At 33.9% G+C, this 26,957-nt stretch overlaps 1 protein-coding gene across 3 annotated transcripts in view; it reads left to right on the top strand.

The window, feature by feature from the left end:
* The window catches only part of RELN (reelin), a 472,616-nt gene that overhangs the window by 189,222 nt on the left and 256,437 nt on the right, over window positions 1–26,957 (top strand). For all 3 annotated transcript variants that reach the window (XM_079149959.1, XM_079149958.1, XM_079149957.1), the window contains exon 4: window positions 23,481–23,551. In XM_079149959.1, the coding sequence (XP_079006085.1) occupies window positions 23,481–23,551 (71 nt within the window). The remainder of the gene's footprint in view (window positions 1–23,480; window positions 23,552–26,957) is intronic.

Genomic DNA, 26,957 nt, shown 5'->3' with positions numbered 1-26,957 from the left:
GCACCATTTCAGTTTATTATTACTAGTAAGGTTGTGATTTCATGAATTTTTTATTGCTGTTGTGAATTGTTACTAGGTAGGTGACCATGGCAACTCATGGCATTTGGGAAGGAAGAAGAAATGAATAGGTCTACAATGTCTCAGGAAACTGCTGCTAAGCAGAGTGACTAGAGGCCCTAAGCCAGGCAGAGACCAGCACAGGCTGAACCGTTTCCCTTGGCATCTCATTTTCCTTGGTTGGAACCCAGTAACAGGAAGTCTGGGTAATCAACACTGGGTGCCTGAAGGCAGGGTGGTTTGCATCTGAATCTCTAGCTGTGGGTGAAACTGGTATAAACTTCTTGAGGAGACAAACCATCTTCTGTTCGTTTTTATCATTCTTAGTTCCTGGAATATTACCAGGAGGAGTTAGAAGCGGGCACCTAGGTAGAAGCTGTAAACACTAAGACAATGTAGAAGAAAGAAAAGGACTGCCTAAGGGATTATCCTTTGCAGAAAGTTCCCCAGCCATCCCAACATGGGTTCTCAAGAATCATGGCTGCCTCCCAAGATCCTACATATGAGAAGGTGGGTAAATTCTAAATCTTCTTGAATGACAGGGCTGAAACATTGCTTTTCCTTCCTACATTTAGAACTGGTTTAGACTGACCTTTTGGGTGCCCTCCATGACTATGTGCCAAGTGTATATTCCTGGGGATCCGCTCATTTAGACCTCCCAATGATAATAGGCTTTATTATTAATGCCATTCTACAGATGAATAAACTGAGACTTAGAGATATTATTTTATTTACCCAAGATCTTAGTGATCTTAATACTGTGAACTGCTTAGCTAAGCTTTAAACCCAAACTTTGCTATGAAGTTTTTTTGTTTTTGTTTTTGTTTTTGTGTTTTGGTACTGGAGATCGAATTCAGGGATGCCTCACAACTGAGCTATAACTACAGCCATTTTAATTTTTTTATTTTGATATAGGATCTTTCTAAGTTGCCCAGGCTGGACTTGATCTGGCAATCCTCCTACCTTAACCTCCCAAATAGCTGGGATTACAGGCATGTGCCACCATACTGGGCTCATGTTCTTTATCAAAGTATTTGGAAAGTACTTAAAATAGCATCTTTGCCTTCAAGTTGCTATGAGAACAAGACTGTAGCTAAAAAGGAGGTACACTGGATCACAGAACTGGCTCAAAATTTGTTCTGCAAGGGCAGTGAGTAGCCATCCAGGGTCGGGCAGTCTGTGGAGTGTTCACCCACAACTAACTCCCAGGAGTGAGGGGCTGGGAAAGGCTGAAGAAGCAAAATGTTGGCTGACCAAGGAAGGTACAATTCACAGCAATGTACAAAGATTTTAATCCATGACTTATTACCATAATTAATGATTTGTTGTTTTCTCTCACATGAAAATTAGTTTGTCAGATGTAGTAATTGAGGAAGCTAATTACACATAGCTGCGCAGGGCCTGCCCCTGGCAAAATTGAATGTCTTTTGGCTTTGATTTGTTACCTCCTTTCTTGGCAGCATTTCCTTCCCTTCGCAATTCCTTTATGTACCCCACATGCCCAGGATTTTCATGCTGCCCTTATCTTTTCCTTCCAGAAGAAAATTAATGTAATAAATGAGTTCATAATAGGGTTGGTGGGTAATTTAATAAATTACATGGCCTTGGACATTTTTGTATTTACAAAGGGGATCTCACTAAATGTGATGTGGTATCCTAGATTGGAAACTGGGGAGGTATGGGAGGAAGAATATTATCAGAAATACTGGTAAAATCTGAATGTTAATTTCTTAGTATTAAATGCACAGTGGTTTAAGATGTTAACCTTAGGAGAATTTGGGTAAAGGTTATATAGTACTCTCTTATACTATCTTGGCAACTTTTCCATAAATATGAAATTATTCCAAAATGAAACACTTAAAAATAGAAAATGAATCTTATGAAGAGATCAATTAATATTCAAAGTAATGAATTAAGATATTTCAGGCATGCAGATCATACCACATAAGTACCTAAGGACAGTCCTATAGTTATGTGCCCTTCACCTTCCACAGACTCTTTGTTTTCTTAGCCTTGGAGTATCTCTCATTTTTTAAAATTTTGGATGCTATGACTTGCTCCCAGGCTAAGAAGATTGTATCTGTTCTTCTTGTTACAATAAATGATAATGAAAGACAGAAATCAAACTTTAAGTTGCAAAATAAGAGTAGCCATTTTTCCCTCTTCAGGAAAGCGTTATTGACTCTAGAACTCTAAAATCAAGCGAACTAATTGACATGCTGGAAGATGACTAATTTTGAAAAACCAAGGTCACTAAATTGCCACTATTTTGAAATTTCAGAATAACAAACTCATTTGGACTTTAAATACATAGGGTTTGTTTTTGACTAATGGCAACATGGAATTCAGTATTCTTTATATGACCTAATTTACGGGGATAAGTGCTTGAGTACATACACTCATTTCAGTATCCCAAAAGAATTTACTGTGCAGAACTCCAGGGAAATTAGATAAGAGTATGCAATAATAATGATTTCCCGATTGGAATAGGTAGACTGACCAATTGGCATTATGTCAGAAAAGAGACAATAGAAATTTATTTGATTTATTTGTACAAATTGACTGGTTTGGCAGTTGCCATAGCAATGAGCCATAATGAACTACAGAAATACAAAATGTGTATTTCTTTGCCATTATACAAAACTGGAATACTTACATGAAGGTAGAGAATGACATTACTAGAGCCCAAGCTATGTCAAAATGATCTTCCTTGCAGAATGTGATTCAAATAGTGTAACTGGGGCAAAACCATGCTGATGATATATCATTTTCCTGTTATTAGTAAGAAGCTTGGCCTCATAATTAAAAAGGAATTTTAAATTGTCATTTTTAAACATTTTAAAACATTTCCATGACTGACTTGTCACTTGTAACTGTACTGTCACCTCTTTTTGCACTAGTCTTTTTTATTTTTTAGCTAAATAGATAGTTTGTTTATGTCTTCCCGGCAAAAGAAAAGGCAAAATATTTATGCAGCATGTAATTCAATCCTGAAATACCTAATTTTTGGATTAATTGACTCAATCTCCTTTGCTCCGTTAGAGAATCCCTGGCCTTTATGTTATGATTTTGATTTTGAACTTTGATATTATACCTTGTATTTTCTTCAACTCCCATTTATCCACACTGGGTTTTCTCTAACAATATTGTACTCAATTCCAGGAAAGACCTTTTAAGCAAAAACACTACAGATTTCAACTTTCCCACCCCCAAGGGTTGTGTTAGTCAAATAGTAAGTTCACAGAAAATGTGAATCAAACAAGACAACTTTCCCAAGCTGAGATCTTAGCTTGCGCCCATGAGGACCATTTATATAGATATCTACTTCTGAGTGTGTGTGTCAAATCTTACTTTTCTTTTTTTGCCCAAAGCAATGCAGGAAGCTGGATATGACTGTTCTTCAGAAATTGACTTCAATATAAAATGCTATTTGGCATTAGGGAATATTATGTATAATTAAGCTCTTAGGCACCAGCCAAATTTGAAATATTTCTTATACTATAAATGTCAAAGTGCATAATATTTGATGTGGTAAATGGTAGGTTCAGTATACATACTGTGATTTTGATTTGGCCTAAGCTCTTACAAACCTACACATTAATGGTTCTTAACCAGGGGTGATTTTGTCTCCACTTCCAGGGGACTTTTTGGAAAATGTCTGAAGACTTTTTTGTTTTCATACGTGGTGTTTAGTGGTTAAAGACGTGAGATGCAGGCTCTAGTGCACTGAACTACCCCTTACGGTAAAAAATTATCCAGTTCAAATATCAGCTGGTAAATAAACATCTTTACTGGAGACCACATTCAACATGTATCATTTTGCAGTATCCTTTTAGGTTCATAATAAAAATCCCTCTTCATAGAAAAGTCACTCTTTCTGGCTCTTGTCATGATTTAGATATACATGTGATTCCCTTCTACCAAAGGAAGTGAAAAACTGAAGGGAATTGGGATGAACAAGATAAAATTTAATCCTTACTGAAGGGTCTTTGGTTGGGGAAAGAAGGAATAAAAGAACTTGGTCAGAGTGAGTGATAACTGCTTCAAGAACAGAAGGTGTTACTAAAAGAGGATGACTTATTTCTGACTCATTCAGGAAGTGTATAGCAGTTTACCTGTTCAGTAATTTTAAAGCCTGGCTACAATGGGAATCACATATGCCTGAACCCTGAGCTCCAAGATTCTATATTAATTGGTTGCTGGTCGGCCCTAGAAATCTGTGTATTTTTTAAGTTTCCTATTTCTAGATTCAGTAGTCTAGGTGATTTAGAGTCAGCCTTTCAAACATCATTAAAATTTTTTAAAAAGTATGTTATCTATAAAATAAAAAATACTTCTGACTAGCAAAATGTTATTTGTCCCATCAAAGGTGACCACTACCCTTCTTACTATCCTTTGCCATTTCTGTGTCCTGTGCTTTCCCTGAAAATGACCTGCATGAGTGTTACCCTTGGAGGAACTTTGTTTTCTCACAGGGACTACTATTCAATAGCTCTTATGGGATTTGTACTATTCCAAGATCAGACTCACTAGTGAGAGAACTGTGATTTCACCAGGAATCTCCACTGGAAACTAACATCATGGCAACATGGGAATTTGTTTGAAACACTGAGAAGATTGAATTTAATTCTAGTTCTGTGTAGAACTCATAGAGTGTATTTCCAGGTAAGGAGAACAGAGGAGAAAAAAAATTCATCCCCATCCTAACAGTATCCCAGGTATTCATATTAGTTATTTCAATTCTATAGTTTATTAAAAATTGGTACAAATGACTGTTTTGAATGTACTTGGAAGAGTTGTAGTTTTGCCTGAGCAGGGCCAAAGGGCTTTGCTATAAATATGCTGGATAATTTAAGGGAACTTTCAATTAATCATTACATCAATAATTTAATGTGTTTTCTTTCATCTAAATTTGTCCAGAGGCAGGTAAGAGAAGCAGTACTTATACACTACAAAAGAAAAAGTATTCTCTCCCTGGGCATAAAGTTGCATATGATATGTAAAATTAAACTTCTGTTTAATTGAAATTTGGTTCTAATTTGAGGCTTTATCGTTTCCTTGGGCCACCTAATGCATTCTTTTTAATAAAACATTGAAGGATAGCAACTTAAAAAAATACTAAGTTAACTCTGTTCTCTGGATGTTTCAAGCAACATAACATTTCTTTTTGTCCAATATAACATCAGCTTCAAGAAATTAGGAGACTGGGATTATAACTTGGGTTGGGGTTATAGCTCAGTGGTAGACCACTTGCCTAGCACATGTAAGGCACTGGGTTTAATCCTCAGCACCACATAAAAAATAAAATAAAATAAATGTGTCCATCTAAAACTAAAATTATTTAAAAAAAAGAAATTAGGGATGTCCCCCAAACTTACCTGAGTGTTCTTAGTAATTATGTATTGATGTCCTATTAGTTTATCTATGAACTTGCAGAATACTTTATATTTTTAGTAATAGATTTATTGAGATACTATGTACATGCTGTAAAGTTCACCCTTTTAAAGTATACAACCAAGTGGTTTTTAGTATAATGACAAAGTTGAGCAATCATGAAAAATGTCATAACATCTTCATTGCCCCCAAAGACACCCGCAACCCATTAGCAGTCATGCTCCATTTTCCCATCTCCTCAGCCCCTGGAAAGCACCAATCTACATTCTGTCTCTTTGCTTTGCCTATTCTGGACATTTCATGTACATGGAACCATATAATATGTCACCTTTTGTGAATTTACCACTTATTAGTTGTTCACAATACATCCATGTCCAGAATGAACAGTACTTCATTCCTGTTTATCATTGAATAATATTATATTTTATGGATACAGCACATTTTATCTAGCCAGTCATTTGTTGATGAACATTTAAGTAGTTTCCACTTTTGCAAGTTATAAATTATGTTCCTAAGAACACATGTGTACACATTTTTTTGTTAGAACAAATGTGTTCAATTCTCTTTGTATAGAAAATTGTTACCTACAAGTAGAATTGCTGGGTCCATTCTCTTAGTGTAGAGAATTGCTACCTACAACATTTTGAGGCAATGCCAAAACTTTTCCAGATTGTCTATACCATTTTACATTCCCACCAGCAATATATGAGGGTTCTAATTTCTCTGCACCCTTACCAACACAGCTATTGTCTATCTTTTAAGTTTTACCTAGTGGAGTAGAATAGTGTCTCATTGTGGTTTTGATTTGCATTTCCCTAATGTCTCATGATGTTGAACATCTTTTTATGTTCTTATTGACCATTTATATGTCTCCTTTGAATAATGTCTATTGAAATCCTTTGCCCTTTATTAATTTGGGTATTCATGTTTTATTGAGTTATATGTGTTCTTTATATATGTAAGATACAAGTTCCTTATAATATATATATAATTTGAAAACAATTTTCCCATTCTGAGGATCTTTTTACTTTCTTGATGGTCTCCATTCCACAGAAGTCGTTACTTTTGATGAAATCCTATTTATGTGTTTTCTTTCTCTTTATACTTTTCATGTTATGTTGAAAATATTGTTTATTCCTGTTTATTGCATGGCTTTTATAGTTTAAGATATTATTTAAATATGTGATCCATTTTGAGTTAGTTTTTATACATGGTGTGAGGTAGAGATCCAACTTCATTGTTTTACATGTTGATATCCAGTTGATTGAATATTATTCATTGAAAATATCTCTTTCCTCATGGAATTCTGACTCCCTTCTCAAAAAAATTGACAAAAATTTGAAAGTTTATTTCTAGACTCTTGGTTCTGTTTCATTCATCTTTATACCTTTCTTTATGACAAAATCACATTGTCTTGTAACTGTAAATTCATATAAGTTTTGAAATTAGCAAATGTAAGTTCTCCAACTTTCTTCTTTTTTGAGATGATTCTGACTCTTCTGAGTCCCTTGCACATTTATTTGAATTTTAGTATCAGCTTGTCAACTTCTGAAAAACAACATTTCTGGATATTGATTAAGTATTGTTTTGAATCAATAGATCCATTTGGGTAATACTGACATCTGAACAACATTAAGTCTTCTTATTCATGTACATGAGATACCTTTCTATTTATTTATCCATTTATTAAATCTTCTTCACTTGTTTTCCTCAGTTTGTTATGATTTGTTATGTTCAAGTCTGCACTTCTTTTGGTAAATTTATTATTAAGTATGCTGTTCTTTTTGATGCCATGATAGATGGAATTGCTTTATAATATTTTTTTTGGTTACTTATTGATGGTGCATAGACAAATAATGTATTCTTGTATATTGGTCTTGTACTCTTCCATCTTGTTGGACTTATTTGTTGCTCTACTAATTTTCACATGAATAAATTCACTAGTATTTTCTGTAATACAAGATCATGTCATTTGCAAGTAAAGATATGTTCATATCTTTTCCAATCTGGATGTCTCATATTTCTTTTTACTGTCCAATTGCCCTGGCTAGAACCTCCAGTAAATGTTGAATAAAAGTGGAAAGAGCAGAATCCTTGTCTTGTTCATGAATTTGGAAAGATTTCATTCTTTTCTCCAATCAGTATGATATGGGCACTGTACATGGTAGCTATCAAGTTAAAGATGTTCCCTCATTTTCTAGTCTATTGAGTGATTTATTGTGAAAAGGTGTTGGAAATTATCAAATATTTTCACTGTAACTGTGGTGATATTCATGTGTTGGTTGACCTTCATTCTATAAGTAAGATTAAGCATTGATTAATTTTGTATATCAAACCAACCTTGCATTCCTGAGTGAATTTCACTTGATCATGATCATTTTTGTATGTTGTTGGATTTGATTTCCTAGTATTCTGTTGACAGTTTTTGTGTTTCTATACTTAAGGGATATTTGTGTAGTTCAAAATTTTTTTTTTTCTGGTGATGTCTTTGTCTGATTTTCATATACTGGCTCACAAAATGCTTTGGAAAGTGTTCCTCCCCTTCCCTATTTTTTTTTTAAGAATTTCTAAAGGATTGATGCCCTTGATTGCAAAGGATTAATTCTTTAAAAACTTCGTAGAATTCAACAGTGAAGCCATCAGGGCTTGAGATTTTTTTTTGTGGGAAGTTTTTCTTATTATTAACTCAAATTTATAATTTATCTATTTAGAGTTTTGATTTCCTGTCAAATCAGTTTAAGAGCTTTATATCTTTCAAGGAATTTTTTTGTTTCGTATTGGCTATCTAATTTGTTAGTCAATAGTTATTCATAGCGTTTCTTTATGATCCTTTATATTTCTGTAAAGTCAATGGTATTATCCCTCTTTCACTCCAGATGTTAGTAAATTGGTCTTCATCTCCCTCTCTTTTTTATTGGTACTCTAGCTAATGGTTGGTCAATTTTGTTTTCCTTTTCAAAGATCCAACTTTTTAAGAATGATTTTTCTCTTCTCTAACTCATTTCTGATCCAATCTTCATTATTTTCTTCCTTCTGATTGCTTTTATTTTAAAATATGATTTTATTTGTCAAATTTAAAATATCATACAACAAAGGTATAAAAATAAAAGACTTTCTTTCTCCACTGTTCCCAGCAACACTCCTAGAGTAAGCCACCATCATTATTTTAGTTGCTAGTTCTGCTGTGTCTAAATAATATGCTTAAATCAGTGACTCCATCTTGTGGTAAAACAAGATATATCTCTTTTACACTATTCCTTTCCCCAACACAAACTTCAGTCCCTATATTCTTCCGATATCAATATATCAAATTTTTAATAAAATTCATCATCAGTACCTTAATTAATGATTATATTATTTATTAAGGATCAAGCAATGTATTGACTTTCTTCTTTTTTTGAGCAATCTTTTATTTTTTAAATGTAATTGATTTCTTCTATTTCTTAATTTATGGCTTTATTTTTCTCAATTGCTTCCTAAGAAAGTGTAATGGTAGGTAAAATGTTTAATTCCTTTCATTTGAATGATAGTTTGACTAGAGGTACAATTCCAGATTAAAAGTAATATTCTCTAAAAATTCAGAAGTTGTATTTGGGTGTTGTATTTGGGAAACCTGATAGAATTTTATTTTTATTTTGAATGTTATTGTGTTTTCTTTTCCTAGAAGCTCTAGGATCTCTTTATTCTCATTGGCTTTCAACTTCCTGATAATGTTTTACAAAAACAGGAAGGATGTGGCTGTCCCAATTCCCATGCCAGAGACTTTCTCATTCTCTTCCTATTTTTAGCCCGGATATTGTGCCCCATCTCTCAATCAGAGACCCTCTGATTCAGTGTATCTGAAGAAGTCACAGGTTTGTTTTCCTAAAATTCATTCCACTTTACCCATATAAACACTCACCTGACAAGTCTATTCTTAGACTATCATAAGAATTGCTACCTGACATTATTTGAATGAACTGATGTTTAACAACTGTAATTAAGCATGATATGAGGTATGGAAGTTTCACCAAGCATTTTCACTTTACCATGTAATATCAGAGCTGCTGGCAGAATGTCTTTTAAATAAAAAGAAGAAAAAATAAATTCATATCTCAACTGGATGCCTATATACCAAAATAAAATCCATTTCTACAGGAAAAATTCCCCAAAGAAAATGCATGCAAACTTCTATTTAACTAAGTTTAGAATAAGAAAGAGCTTCTAAGCATAAAAGCCTTGGAAAAAATCAGGACAGAATAGATTGAAATTTTTGATTGCATGGAAATTTAAAACTTTTTATAAAACAAAAGCATAAAGATAGCAAAAGACCAATTATAAACTACATTAAAAATAGTGACAACAAATGTAATAGTGGGTTAGAAGTCTTAACATTTAAGGTATGCTTATAAATCCTAGAAAAACATCAAAATCTATAGCAAAATTAACAGGCATGAAAAGATAAATCCCAAAGCTGAAAAAATGAAACCAACAACCATGCAGAAATCCCTATTAATAATCAGTAGGTTAGAAATTAAAAGTAACGCCACCACTGGAAAGTAAAATTGTCAGCTGATAATGTTCAATGATGATAATGTATTGTGAGATGGGCACTTCTTTATTACAGTGGTGGAGAAAGGAAACTTGGTATACATTTTCTGAAATGCTATTTGGAATTATGAAGCAAAGTTCTCTTAGTCTGCTTGAGTTGCTGTGACAAAATCCATACATTGGAGGCCTAAACAATCCCTAATTATTTCTCAAAGTTCTGGGAATGAGGGAGTCCAAGATGAAGGTGCCAACAGATTCGGTCCCTAGTGAGGAGGGTTCTTGTCCTCACGTGCAGAGAGCTGCTCTTTCACAGTGTGCTCCATGACCTCTTCTTTATGCACACTCAGCAAGCTCTACTGGCTCTTCCTCTTCTTTCTAAAAATTTTAATTTTCATCATTATATATTCACATTTCAAAATGTACCTATTTATGAGAGGCAAAGTAATGTTATAACTATGGATACAATATGGCATAATTAAATCAAGCTAGTTAGGATATCCATTACCTGAGACACTGAACACTTTGGGTTTTGAGAACATTCAAAAATCTCTAGAAATTTTGAAGTATAGGATGCTGTTATGAACTGTATTAAACTTATTTCTCTCTTAACTGATTTTTGTACCCTTTGACCATCATCTCTCCATACTTAGTCTCTGTAATGACCCTTCTAATCTTTGCTTGTTATGAATTAGATCGTTTTAGTTTCCAGATATGAGTGATGACATGCAATATTTATCTTTCTGTGCACTTAGCATAAAGTCCTCCAACTTCATTCATGTTCTCACATATGACAGAATGTCCTTTTTTAAGTATTCCATGGTGCATGTATACCATATCTCTTTAACCATCCATCAGTTGATAAACCCTTACGTTGCTTCCATTTCTTGGTGTTCTTGAATAGTGGTGCCATAGACCTGGGAGTGTAGAAATAATTTTGACAAATGAATTTCAAATCTCTTGGATAAACACCAGAAGTGGGACTGCTGGATCATATGGTAGTTCTATTTAAAATTTTTTATACAACTTCCCTACTGTTTTCTGTAATGGCTGTACACTTTACATTCCTGCCAACAGTGCACAAACATTCCAACTCTTGTCATATATTATATTTTTGGCTGTAGTCATTCTAATAGGTGTGAGGTGGTATTTCATTGTGATTTTAGTTTGCATTTCCCTGATGATTAGTGATATTCAACACTTTTTCATATACCTATTGGCCTTTTATATGTCTTCTTTGAGAAATGTTTATTCAGGTCTCATTTATATATATATATATATATATATATATTTCTTGCTATTGAATTGTTCAAACTCTTATGATGTATCTCAGATATTAACTCCTTATTTTATATATGATTTGCAAATATTTTCTTCCAATCTGTAGGTTGTCTCTGTACATTGTTATATGTTTTCTTTGCTATACAGAAGCTTTTTAGTTTTATATAACCCCATTTATCTATTTTTGCTTTTGTTACCTATAATCTGAGAGTACATTTTTAAAAATCATTGCCTAGACCAATGTTGTATAGTTTCCCCTATTTTCTCCTAGTTGTTTTATAGTTTTTGATCTTACATTCAAATTTTAATTCATTTTAAGTTGATTTTTTAGTGTGGTGTAAAATAGGGGCTGTTTTCATTTATCTACCTATGAGTAACCAGTTTTCCCAGAACCGTTCATTGAAGTCACTATCCACTGTATATTGTTGGCACCTTTGTCAAAAATCAGTTGACTCTACCTGTGTGGGTTTATTTCTGGACTTTCTCTTCTGTCCCATTGGTAAATGTGGCCACATTTTTTTCCCAGTATCATGCTGTTTTAATTACTATATCTTCGTAGTATCATTTGAAATCAGGATGTGTGATACCTCCAGCTTTGTTCTCTTCCTTTTCTTATAAGGACACTAATCAATTACAGGAGGTCCACCGTTATGACCTCAACTAATCATAATTGTCTCCCAAAAGTCTGACCTCCAGATACCATTACAATGGGTTTAAAGCTTCAACATATGAATTTGGCAGGGAGGGGGGACACTTTTAGTCCATAACAAAAGCTGTAAATATTTATTCTATTCTATTCTATTGGGCCATCCCTGAAAATTTATTTTAAAACACAAGAGATGGGGTCAAATGCTTAATATTTAATTACTGAAAATATTGTTAACAAGTTCCAACCATAGAAGAATAAAGAAACTTTGATTCAGCTATATGAAAAATCCTTGAAAAATCCTGTCTAAAAATATTTACTATAGGAACTATTGATAAAAAATACTAAATATAAAGAGAAAGAAACTTGCTTTTTTTGCAAACATTTTTTGAAACTTTACATTTCAGAATTGATTTTTAAAACTACCAGAGTATATAGTTTACTGAAATGTTAATAGTGATTATCTTTTCTTTATTTAAAAAATTTTATAATGAAAATTATTTTTATAAAATAAAATATTCAATATTATAGCCTATCGTAGATGCTTGCTTTATAACTTATTTCTTCCAAAACAACTTTATATTACTTTGGTAGGATTTTTTTTTATAAGAAAGCAAAAGTATTATCCTATTTGTTAAGATTGTGTAACTAGGTCAGAAATCATGTACTTTATTAGAACTTCAATGAGTCTTTTTCCAGTCATAAAACATTTAGGTCTTCCCTCGTTTCCCCTTTTAAGATCTAAAAGTGGTTTATGATATGTTTAAGTTATTTCTTTAATTCCCTTTCAATTTTGTGGCAGTACTTTCTAAGATGACCATTAAGTACATCATTACCAAAATTGCTTACAGTTTTATATTTTCACAGTTGATTCTCATCTGATTTTTACCACAGCCTTGTAAAATAAGTATGAGTTTTCTGGTTCTATCTCAGATAGTGAAACACTTGTCTAAAGTCAACGTAAATCATCAGATTTGCATTTGATGGTGCAAATCTCCATCTTCTGATTGCAGGTCTACTGTTTGAACCTTAGCAATTATGCAGCCCAGTTTCTTTTATAGGTTAAGAAAAGGAGACACACACATGCTAAGTGACATAGACTATACCATGGAAAGAATGAATGCCAGAGCTAGAACAAAACCCCCACTACTCCATGTCTGAAGCTGCTACTCTTTCTTATTGTCCACTGTTCCACTGTTTTAATGGTGCTTCCCCCGCTCCCCCCCTTTTTTTTTGTACGAGGGATTGAACCTGGGGTGCTTTACCGCTGAGCCACAGCTCTAGCCCTTTATGTTTGTTTGTTTTGAGACAGAGTCTCACTAAGTTGCTTAGGGACTCCCTAATTTGCTGTGGCTGGCTTTGAACTTGCAATCCTCCGGCCTCAGCCACCCAAGTCGCTCTGCTGGGATTACACATGTGTGCCACCATGCCCAGCTCTTTATGGTGCTTTTTATGCAACTTGTGTTGTGTGGGGTTTTTCAACACAAGTGCAGACTCCTTAATTCACTATCTAGTCAATAACAATTTTTACAAATTGTTCTTTTGGAATTGGTGTGGCTTTTTACCAGTTTTGTCCTTCTTTTGCCTGAGGATACCTCTGAGGCAAGTTCACATAGGCATACTTAGTTAAAAGGTGTTTAAAGCAGGCAGAGCCACTCCAGTAGTTTTCTTTGATGACTTTTAGTGATTTAAAAAGTTGGTATGAAAAACACTTTTACTTTGAGGTTTGGAAGGCATTGAAATACAATTGCTTTAAAAATACTTTGGAAGTTGTAAGTGATGAAAATGTTCTAAAATAGAAAGCAAATGCATCAGTTTTTCTTTTACTATTCTTGTTATTAACTGATTTCCAAAATGAACCTTACTTATAGTAATGTCTGACCATATATATTATCATCTATCTTTTCCAGGGTGTTTCTTATTCAATAATTTGCAGGTTACTTTTTTTTTTTTTTGGGGGGGGGGATACCAGGAATTGAACCCAGAGGCACTTAACCACTGAGCCACATTCCTAGTTCCTTTTTTCTTTTTAAATATGTTTTTCTATTGTAGATGTACACAATCCCTTTATTTTATTTATTTATTTATTTATAATATGGTGCTGAGGATCAAACCCAGGACCTCACACTGGTAGGCAAGCACTGAGCTACAACCCCACTCCCTTTTTTATTTTTTATTTTGAGACAGGGTCTTGCAAACTTGCTTAGGGCCTCACTAAGTTGCTGAGGATGGTTTTGAACTTGTGATCCTCCTTCCTTAGCTTCCTGAGCCATTGGGATTGCAATCGTTCACCACTGTGTCTGGCCACTGGTTACTTATTAAAGCATTTGACATTCTGTATAACAGAAAAAAACAGACTAGTCTTTTACCTATTCAACAAACATCTACTGCATAGCTGCTACCATGGATGTACACGTACAGGTGAAATATAACTTACCTGAAATGCTTGGGACCAGAAATGTTTTGGATTTAAAATCTTGAAATATTTTCATATACAAATGAAATTTGTTAGAGATGAGACTCAAGTCAAAACACAAAATTCATTTATGTTTCATATATATATATATATTTTACCTAGCTTGCAGGTAATTTATATAATATTTTCAATGTAGGTATGAAATTTTTCATTTGTGGTGTCATGTTGGCATTCAAAAAATTCATATTCTGGAGAATTTTGGATCTCAAATTTTAGATCAGGGATGCTCAACCTATATTGTCCGTTGAACATAAAGTGAATCTATGCTGTCAGATGAACGGATCCTATATCTCAATTCCTTTAGTTAATTTTGCTGATTCACTTGGAAGTAAATTTACTATTAACCCTTTATTTTCCCTATGTATATTATTTTACCTGTATTTTCTTTCTCTTGCTAATGTAAATAGACCTTGATCAGAAAACAGGATTAAGCCATTTATTTGGTGACCTTTAAGGACAGACAGATATTGCAATTACTAAATAGTCACCATTGATGAAATTTCTTGTTTTCAGGGATAAAAAATACTTATGTATTTGACAGAAGGAAAAATGCTATGATTTAAAAATAAAAGATATAATTATAAAAACAATGAAAGCAGTGAAGTTTTGAAAAGCAAAATGCTGTGAAAGCATGCAGAAAATTTTACTCATTTTGTAATTGTCTAGCATAGTTGAAATTGAGAATTTAATATAAAAATAATTTCTCCCTGAAGTTATTCATTACTCTTTTATGTTTTAAAGCATTTGATTTTTTTCTTGTTTTAATAAGTGTCAAGCAGTATCCCCAAATTAGAAATTATTAAATTTGCTGATGACAAGGGTGCAAGAATTTTTGCAAGTAAATTGATTCCTTCAAAGACCAAATTTACCCAACTCAGAAAACCTCTTTTTTTCTCATGTTCCATATATTTTCTGAGGGTGACTTGACATGCTAATATTGTACTAAATTAACTTCAAATTCCTGATTAATGAATGCCCTTGTAACTGTGAATATAAAAAAACTCAGTAACACACCAGACCTCATGGGTAAAGCCATAGAGAAAGGCAGGAAAAGTAACCCACCCCTGGAGGTAAAGCACATCATCCTAGTTTTAAAATGAGGCAGCTTCTGTTGTTTTTCACATCAATCTGTGAGCAAATCGATTCATTCAATAAACAATACACTTGGGAATTTGGGCACTGTGGCAATTATACTAAAACCCGTCTGTATCCTTTATTTGGAAACTGAATTGCAATATTGCACATTGGAAGCAAATTGTAAACTGAAAAAGAGAAATAGTTTTGATTTCTTCCTATGGTCACATCATTATGACTAGTGTCTTATAGGGAATACTTTCTTTTTAGTTAATGATTCCTACTATTTCAGAGGCTTGATTCTATTTAGGTTGAGAGATTAAGGATACAAAGAGTGCATATGAGTATCTTTAAGTGATAGTGGTTATTTCAAGTTATCACTATCTTCATATAGGGAATCTGAAGCTGAGAGTGATGAAAGAAGTTGTCCAAAGTAATATAGCTCATAAGTGGCAGCTTGCTGAGTTCAAATGCTGGTATTCTTAATTGCAAAGTCCTATGCCGCAGAACAATGCACACTTAATTCTTAAATGCCTTGGGTGGACAGTTGCTCTAGGAGTTGTTAAGGTGAGAATATTTCATGCTCTTTTAAAATCATCACAACAAAGACTATTTTGAACATAGAATATGTTGATCACAGTGAGTTTTCTTCATTTGGGAGATTCAAAGAAAATTTCAAATGGTAGAATAGTGATTTTAAGATTATTTATTTAGTGGGGGACTCTTTTTTGTAAATATACTTTCATTATAACATAGGCTCACTAATTCATTCACATTTCATCTAAGGAGGTTACTCTTGCAAGAACAGTTGCATAATTGATACAGATCATTTGGTTCACAAAACTATAATATCTATTGTTTGATTTTAATTGAACAGTCACTGACCTTTGCTGTAGAATATAAAATATATTTGCAAAAAAACTCAACCAATATTATTAAATTAAAAATATTAATGGGGAAATACTGGAATTTATAAAAATCTTATATAACATAGACTACAATACAAGAAAGAACAAATTTCTTTAATTTGGTCAAATTATTAATAGCATATTACCAATATATTTGTAAATAATGACTATTAATTCTTTTTCTGTGCTTTCAAATTGAAATCTGATAGCAGTACTCATAAGCAAGATGCAAATAGAGGGGCTCTTGTTAGCAGGATTGCTTCGGAGATTTCTGGGTCTTCCCATATGATAAGTACTTACTAGAAATTGTTGGAGAAATTTGGTCTCCTTCCCAGAAGAGTGAACACTGAACTCTTTTGAAGAATTATTGCTGATTATGGAAACTTCAGGGTAGATATTACCAGCATAGTTATTAGCATCACAAATTTGAGGGACTTTCCTCAAAAAAGAGAGCTATAAATTACATAAAATAATTATGAAAATGACTAAGATGTGAAAAGAGAGGAAAAAATGATTAAGGCCTGTTGTCATGTACCATAGCTGAATACTCTTATATGAAAAATATGCTGTGGGTTAAAAATTGAAGGATCTGAATGCTAGAGTCTTGCAATTGTTAGCAATTTTTGAATACGTGTGTGTGTGTGTGTGTGTGTGTGTGTGTGTATATATATACACACACACACACATGTATATACACTTACATATTAAAATGTATATATTTCCATAGAAGATTTGAAATAAATGCTGTAATTCTGTAGGCAAACCACCATAAATTATTTCATTGCTTGAAATATGTTTGAAGTAGGATTGCCGTCCTTGACATCAGTCATGGGTGAGAGGACAGAACAGACATCTCATAGGATAAAGCAATAGAACCTGTGTTCTTGCTGGTCACCTGTGGTTCTTGCTGGGCTTCTCTTTCCTCTCTAAGATAACATGCCAATATGCTGAGCTTTAAAATTACTAACCATGCACCTCTTATATGGAGGAGTATTTTAAAACTAAAATGTTTCATATTAAAATGTAAATAAGTATATGAGGAATTTAAAGGTTTGTAAAGAAGTCGTGCACATAATGATCATCTTTCAAAGTGTATGTATGTATGGTCTAGCTCTCCCTACAAGGCTTGGACAGTGGTGTGGCTGAGAATGACATCCAGTGTTCTTGTGTCTGGTAGAGAACAGGAGAGAAGTGAGGGATCGGCGGCTATTGGAGAAACTAAACAGAGGTGAAAGGGAACTGCCCTGAGCTGATTAGAAGTCAAAGGCTCATGGAGCCCTATGGGAGAAGGGGACAAGAAAAACAGTATTTGAAGACAAATCCCATATAACCAGTCATGTGGTCAAGGTTCCAATCAGAAACAAGTTTATTTGTTCAAAAGGAAATTAAAGGCTGAGTAATATTCCATTGTATATATATACCACAGTTTCTTTATCCACTCATCAATTGCTGTAGCCTGAGGATTTAGAGAGCAAAAACCCAAAGAAAATATAACCTTAAAATCAAGCCCAGAACCCTGATACCAAAACCATACAAAGACACAAGGAAAGAAAATTTCAGACCAATATCCCTGATGAACGTAGTTGCAACAATTCTTAATAAAATACTGGCAAATTACATAAATAAACATATTAAAAAGATAGTGCACCATATCAAGTGATTTTCATTCCAGGGATGCAAGGTTGGTTCAACATATGGAAATCAATAAATTTAATTCATCGCATCAACAGAGTTTAAGACAAGAATCACATGCTTATCTCAATAGATGCCGAAAAAGTATTTGACAAAATACAACATCCATTCATTTTCAAAACATTAGAAAAACTAGGGATAGTAAGAACATACCTCAACAAAGTAAAAGCTATCTATGCTCAACCCCAAGGCCAACATCATTCTAAATGGAGAAAAATTGAAGCCATTCCCTCTCAAAACTGGAACAAGACAAGGAAGCCCTGTTTCACCTCTTCTATTCAACAAGTCCTGGAAACTCTAGCTAGAGCAATTAGACAGAAGAAAGAAATTAAAGGGTTACGAATAGGAAAGGAAGAACTCAAACTATCCCTATTTACTGACAACATATTCTATATTTAGAAGATCCAAAAAACTTCACCAGAAAACTTTTAGAACTCATAAATGAATTCAGCAAAGTAGCAGGATATAAAATTAACACACATAAATCAAACACATTCCTATACATTAATGATGAGTTCACTGAAAGAGAAATTATGAAAACTAGCCTAGTCACAAGAGCCTCAAAAAATTTAAGATACTTCCAAATCAGTCTAACAAGAGGTGAAATACTTCTACAATGAAAACTACAGAACACTAATGAAAGAAATTGAAGACCTTAGAATATGGAAAGATCTCCCATGTTCTTGGATAGACAGAATTAACATTGTCAAAATGATCATACTACCAAAAGCACCACACAGATTTAATGCAATTCCTGTTAAGGTTCCAATGATATTCTTCACAGAAATATAAATAGCAGTCATGAAATTCATTTGGAAAAATAAGAGACCCAGAATAAACAGAGCAATTCTCAGCAAGAAAAGCGAAGCAGGAAGCATTCCAATGCCAGACTTTAAATTATACTACTGATCTATAGTAACAAAACAACATGGTATTTGCACAAAAACAGATATACAGACCAGTGGTACAAAAGAGAAGACAAAGAGACAGGCCTACATGAATGCAGTTTTCTCATACTAGAAAAAGGCGCCATAAACACATTAGAGAAAAGATAGTCTCTTCAACAAATGCTGCTGGGAAAACTAAAAATCCATGCATAATAAAATGAAAATAACCCTTATCTCTCACCCTCCACAAAACTCAAAGTGAATCAAGGACCTGAGATGTTTTTGTTCATTTTAGGCCTAAGAACCAAATTCCTCAACAACCCTCCTAAAGCACAAGAAGTAAAATCAAGAATCAATAAACTAAAAAGGCTTATTCACAGCAAAGGAAATAATCAAGAACATACAGAATGGGAGAAAATATTTACCACATGCACCTCAGATATAGCATTAAACTCCAGATATATAAAGGACTCAAAAAACTTAACACTAAAAAAACTAAATAACCTGATCAATAAATGGGCAAAGGAACTGAGCAGACACTTCACAAAAGAAGAAATATGAACAGTCAACAAATATATGAAAAATGTTCAACATCACTAACAATTAGAGAAATGCAAATTAAAACTATACAGATTTCATCTCACTCCAGTCAGAATGGCAATTGTCAAGAATTTAAGTAACAATGTTGGTAAGGATGTGGGGAAAAGGGTACACTCATACATTGCTGGGGGGACTGCAAATTGGTGTAACCACTCTGAAAAGCAGTATGGAGATTCCTCAGAAAACAGAATAGAACCACCATTTGACCCAGTTATCCTGCTTCTTGGAATATACCCAAAGGACTTAAAATAGTGATGCAGCCACATTACTGTTTATAGCAACTCAATTCACAATAGGTAAGTTATAGAACCAGCCCAGGTGACCTTCAACAGATGAATGAATAAAGAAAATGTGGTACGTATACACATTAGAATATTCTTCAGTCATAAAGAACAATGAAATCATGCATTTGCCAGTAAATGGATGGGACTGGAGACTATCATGCTAAGTGAAATAAGCCAACTTCGAAGAACCAAAGGCCAAATATTCTCTCTGATAAGTAAATGCTGATTCACAACAGGCCTGTGGTAGGGAGGAGTGGAGGTTCACCAGATTGGACAGGGGGCATTGGGGGAAGGAAGGGGAATGGGAAAAACAGTAGAATGAATTGGACATAAATTTCCTATGTTCATATATGACTGCATCACCAGTGTAACTCCACATCATGGACAATTACAAGAATGAAAAGTTATACTCCATGTATGTATGACGTGTCGAAATATATTCTATTGTCATGTATAACTAAAAAGAGCAAATTTAAAAGAAAGCAGGAAGTTCAGGTCAATGGAAAAGCATGTGTGAGGTATTGGCACTGTGAAAATAAAATATAATATAAAAATTTTAAAAGACAGAACTGTTTTATGGTGATAGAAATTAGAATCCTAGCTGTGTCAGAGAGGTGGGTATGACTGAGGGGGACAGAAGGAACATTCTAGGGTGATGAAAACATTCTACATCTTGTTGTAGAGGTGATACATCAGAGCACACAATTGCTAAAACTTTCGATTGCTTGCTATGTTTTTGTTCATTGTTTTGTTCAATTAAACCATGCTTAGTCTCTTAAAAAAAAAAAAAAAAAAAAAAAACTCAAGACCACAAAGCAGGTTCTCCTTCCAAAACCGATTGAAAACTACCATCACATCTTGAACTAAGTTAGTGAAAATTTGATAGTATGCTTAAAAGCAGGATTCTACATTCAGACTACCTGAGCTTGAATTCTGACTTTACATTCAGTCATATGACATTTATAATCATGTGAGAGCTCTGTGTTCCAGGAAAATGGGTATAATGTTATCTACCTCACATGGCTGTTGTCAGGATTAAGTTGATTTATATAGATTCCTACAACAGTGCTAACAAGAGTGAATTTTAATTTATACTAGGTGTTATAATAACTATAGTATAGACCAACCATATTATTATTACCATTTCTTCTTTTCCCAAGCAAAAGACTTGAGATAATGGCATTGAGAGCATGGTATGCAGTGCTTCTCAAGCCAGTTTTTAAATGCTAAGCTAGCATTCACAGGCCATAGGACCTGTTAAAATCCTTGCTGGGCTTTAGGTTCCCGATCCATATTCTGTAAGAGATTAGTCTAGTGGCTTTCAAACTGCTCCCTAAAGCCTGAGAGCTCTAGAAAATGCAGTAGGAAGATGTGGGGAATGGCTGGTGGGGAGCATGTTGGATGAGGGGAGGGAAGCCCACAGCTTCAAACGCCTGGGCCCCATTTTCTATCTTGCAGTTTCTTCTCTATTTGCAGAATGAGTACGATGCTAAAACAGTTTCAATTACTTTATACTTCTGTAGACATTTATGAAATCTGTTCATTGAACCAAAGCAGAAGTGAGTATATGAATGAAAACCAGAAATCCTAAATCTGAGAAACCTTAAATATTGGGGAAAACATATGGACCTTCCACAGGGCACTGTGCATGACAAAGATTTCTTGACATCTCTGAATGAAGATGGTGAAACCTCTGTTCAAAATATCTTATCTCAGTACTTGGGCTCAACCTGTTCATGGGGAGCACAGACTGGCACTGATAATCAAGTGTGTGAACCAAAAAGAAATATTATGATAGGAATATTACATGCTTACAATCAGAAGACTACTAAAACAGACAATTTTTTAAACATTGTATACTGTAGGAGTTTTCTTGGTGGCTAGTGATTTCTGAAAATATGCCTCCTTTCCAAAGCCAATGTTACACTAAAATGTCACACTACTTATGATTTTCATATTGCTATTTAGAAGTATATGTGATCTCAAAAGCACTTGGCTTGATTGAATTGAAGAATGCATTAAAATGGTAACTAAAATCAACATGTTCTGCCTAGACAGAAAAACTGTATTAACTAATAACTCTGTAAGGCATGTTTATGGCTTGGATTGGTCAAATGTTTAGTCCTCATTTTGAGCTTTCTGAAGTAAAGGAAGCCCTATAAACATATGTGAATAGAAAGAAAAAAACATTCGCATCTGTTTATCTGTAATTTTGATAATGATTAATATGGAAAACAAGGTCTGACTCTACTTATAGACTTCACATATGCTTTGAGTTGAAGCTATACAATGATTTTTCTCTCCAATTATATCTTCCTTATACCACTCAAAACTGTCACTCTTATGCCATTGCGTGTGTGTGTGTGTGTGTGTGTGTGTGTGTGTGTGTGTGTGAGAAAGTATAATACTTTTACTGTCACTGCTGAAATATATATACTTGGAGCAACATCATCTCTTAACACTTCAGAATGGATTAGTTTATCAGATTACTTTCAGCGAGCTGGGTCCTGAGTATTGACACCAGGGATAGCAACAATTTCATGGAGGATGGAAATCAGAAAGGCCTACAGAATAAAGGGGAAAAATACATCTACATGGGGGCCAGAGTTGGTAGCCAGGAGGCCCTCATAAGCTGAGGAATGGACAAGACGTTGACCCAGGGAATCCTGGGGAAAAGAAATGCAGAGGACAAACCATGCCCTCTCATGAGCCCAAACTCAGAGTGTTGCACATAATCTATCTTCAGCAGATAATGACTGAATCAAATTATTTTTATTATTGGGTGATTTTTGGCAAAAAATAAAGTCAGGATTTAGTGTTAATATTTTTTAGTAAAAATATTTTGTTTGGATTAGTTTCTAAAATCAAGTTTCTCAAGGAAACATGATTTTTTGATCTAAGTTTGTTTTAAGTAATGCGTTTTATACCAGAAGAATTATTTTTTAAAGGAAAACAATGTATAAAAGCATAAATAATTCTTCCTTTAATAAGATGTTTCTTATTATAGCCATTGAATAACACATCTGCTGCAAGGATGGTTTTTTTCACACCCATGTGCACAGCTATGATTAGAGGAGGTAAAAGATGCACATCTCCTTCAAATGGGAAATTAGACCCGATAGGGAGAAAAGGGATATTTTATTCTGGCAGATTTTATCATGAAAGCTCTGTATAGTCCTTATTTAAAAAAATACTTTTAAAAATATAATTCTTTGCCTCACTCTGCGTGTTATGGTGACTATAGATTTCAGAAAAAAAGTACCTGAAGAAATCTATCTCTAGTGGTAATATCATTATTACTCCACAAACATTTTATATCAACATCTCCTGAAGAATAAATTTTAACGAGCATTCTTTCCATAAGTTTTCTTCCATCCAGGCTTTGCTTACATCTGCTGTTTTCAAAATAAGTCCCCAAATGTTACAATATCTTTGTAAAAGTAAGACGAGAAGGTAATTACCAACCCAGGTGCCTTGATTTAAACCTTCACTCTACTCATTTATTTCCCTGTTCAGATGCACTCCTTTTTAAAGATCATAAATTTGAAGTAAATATTAAGAATGAGGCTTTTTCCATTTAAATTCAATTTTAAAAAGATATTAGCACCAAACTTATTACAATATTTGAACTAACCTTTTCCTGTTCATTTTCAGGGCTACAGCAACACACAAGGGCCAGGTTATTTTCAAAGATGCATTAGCCCAGCAGTTGTGTGAACAAGGAGGTAAGAGTTGCATTTGACTTGTTTGTGCACTTGGTCGTGTCCAAATTATTTATTAGATCCTGTGACTAAGTAAGCATTTCATTGCTATTACTTGATACACTGCTTTAAAATTGAATTATCGACCAGTTTACATTCCTAATAATTATTTATTTAGTGACTGTTGATAAAGGTCTCTAGCTTCTGAAAAAACTAAGTATGAGCAAAATAAATCAAAAGAAAGTTCATCCTATTTTCATAATTTTTCTAATGAATTACCTTTAGTTATCCTAGAAATGCAAATCTTAGGAGTAATTTTAGAACTTAAAAAAATGCATTCTGCTTAATTTACCACTTAAATCTGTCAACTTTGCTGAAAATTTTTCTGATTATTACTTTTAATATGTTGTATTTATGGAGTTGGTTCAACTGTGGACTATTAACTTAAGACTTATGAGTAGATACTGTATTTTTTTAGATTCAAATTTACATAACATAAGATATGTGTGATAGGGACTGAGGGTTGCTTAGTGACTTCTGCTTTGGAATTGCCTTATACACACCCAGACTCTCTTCCAGACCAAACTCCAGATACACACTTATGTATTACAGCACAATGAAATCTGAAAAACAGAATCCATACCTACATGCAAATTTGTTCCTCCTACTTCTTGAGGTTCCATCCACCTTGGTATCTCCATGATAGTGTTTACCATTTCATATGGAATTTTCCTCTGAAAAGTGATGGATGCTGCCCTGAGACTGAGCGTCTCAGGGGCTATGACTCAATACTTCTTGACCCCCTAAAGCTGGCCTAGTGGCTGGCATGTAACAGCCATTCCAAAGTTTCTGGTGGAGTGAATGAATGTAAGTTGACCTCAGCACATGTACATTCCTTGATTAAGCATCTTGATGATGAATGCATTTGAAGTCCATCATTGTCTGCATTATACTCCTTTCGTGCATCATCATAGACATAGGACCAGTTTCTATTTAGAATGATATTTCAGGGAATTTGTTAGCATAAGAATTACGTCATTGAGTTTAAAGGAAATATCTACTAACTATCTTTCTGCTAAAGAAAATCTAATGGGCTTAGAAAAATTAGAAAACTACCTATCTATATACACACACATATACATATACATATATATATATAACACATATAATAAATACAATTTTATCTAATTGATATGATATTTGATGATTATTACTGGCAAACTTCTGATTGTTTACTTACATGATTTTTGAATCAGAAAATGCTGTAGTTTCAGATATACCAATATTCTTCAGTTAACAGATTTTATTCTGTGATTTTTGAGAATGCAAATATTTAAAATATGACCCTGTAAGTAAGTTCAAGAATTCTTACACAAGTCACAAGGTAAATTTTTTTCTAAACTATGAAAACATTCACATTATTGAAAATATAGAATGCTAACAGTGAATATCAATATCTTGAAAAGTGTGTAATGTCAAAAAAGTCTAATTTTATTAACATTTATCATTGCCTAAAAACTAATTTCTTTCAAGGCTTGAACTTTAGAGTCTTTTCTATTATAAAAGAATTATTAGGGATAAAATGAAATGGAAAAGCCAAGAAAAATCAGTGGGGAAAGAAATTCTCAATCATCAAGAAAAAAATCACCTTAGATAGTAGCCTTGCTTGTGAACAAGATTTAAATGATAAATTTAATGTGGATGTGGATGTTATTAAAAACACTGCTCAGCCCAGGACTACAAGGAAAACACTGAGCTCTTTGACAGAACCCAATACGTTGAAATCATCAAGTTAACCAAAATAAGATGAGAAAAAATTCTAACAAGATTGATGGCTTCCTGCTGTCTGGAAATAATAAGGAAAATGATTAGTGCTGTAGACTATATATTTATTTTTATCCTATCTACTTTTAATTAAAACATTAATTATTTCCTCAAATAAAATAACAATTATAACGTGACGGTTTTCTATGCATTAGATGAGGAATATCTAATATATTTACTAGAGAAAAAAATGACAATCACTATATACCACATCATAGGGTCTTTCAGTTATAACATATTCAGTTATAACATATTCAGTTTTGTTGATTTTAATTAAAAACAATTCAGACAAAGCAAATTTTGTTTTGTGGAGCTTGGGGATGGCTATTATTACAAGATTGTATTGTTGGCTGAACATAGTTTAAAAGTTTAGAACACATACTAGTGATGTCTTAGGAAGTCTGTAGTCTTGACTCCTTTCCTTAGAAGACTTTATTGGAAGACTTTATTCTACAAACATATCCAACATCTGGAAGGTTGCTACCCTAGCTCATGGAATTGAACATGGGTTTGAAAGTGAAAAGACACCCATTTTTTGCTGATGAGGAACTCAGAGGCTAGGATATAAATGGAAGATCCACGAATCACAAAGGTAGCTGAGTTGCCTGGGGTCCTTAGGAAAGACATCCTGGGGAGCTAGTGCTGAAAGGTCTGCTTGGTTTAAGAAAAGAGGAGGGGAATTTCTCTCTCTTTCTTCCCCTTCTCACTGGCCCAGCATTGGTCCAGCCACATCCTCCTCTGGGAATTGTTGATAACCTTCCTGGTTGCCCCACTTTCTTGGTGCCTATACAGAGCTGAGATAATGAACTTTTTACAGTGGAAAGATGATTCTATTATTTCTCTGCTTAAAATCCTTCTGTGGGGCTGGGGATGTAGCTCAGTTGGTAAAGTGCCTGCTTTGCATGCACAAGGTCCTGGGTTCAATCCCCAGCAACACAAAAATAAATAAATAAATAAATAAATAAATAAATAAATAAATAAATAAATAAATGAATGAATGAATGAATGAATGAATGAATGAATAAATGAATAAATAAATAAATAAAAAAGAAAGAAAGACAGAAAGATCCTTCTGAGTCTCAATTTGGAGCAGTAGTTTATCTTCATAATAAAATCCCCACTGCTTTTCATGCATTCAGGGAAAATCCTTTACATCTGACTTCTGTTTGCATTCCCCACCTCATGTCCCATCATCCTCTCACTTCTACCTTAAAACTTCCTGAATGAAACTTACTCCATCACCCCAGTATTGTTTGTACCCTTCCCTGGACCAACCCCTGAAGCTTTTTAGTTCTGGCTTACCCAGGCTTTCAGACCTTGCTTAGGTATCTCCTCTACCAGCCCGGAGAGAGGGTCACTTGGTACATTGTAACTTGGGTAGTGTTAAAGTTGTGTCTGTGTTCAGACATGATTAAGAAGTGGATGTGCTTCTTTCTTGATTCATTGAGGTCACCGAGTGGCCTTGTCTGAAGTTGTTTATGTTTAGCAAGAGAATTCCAAGACCTGGCTGGGAGAGCCAAGTCGGCTCCTGAATGTCAGGCACTACTCTTCTTGAGGCTGAGGAGAGAAAACCAGTAAAGCAGACATTTGTTTTGGATTTCAGGCT

The sequence above is a fragment of the Sciurus vulgaris genome (genome assembly GCF_902686455.1).
Source record: "Sciurus vulgaris genome assembly, chromosome: 8".
NCBI lineage: Eukaryota > Metazoa > Chordata > Mammalia > Rodentia > Sciuridae > Sciurus > Sciurus vulgaris.
Note: the sequence above shows the minus strand (reverse complement) of the source record. Positions and strands in the feature narration are given on the sequence as shown.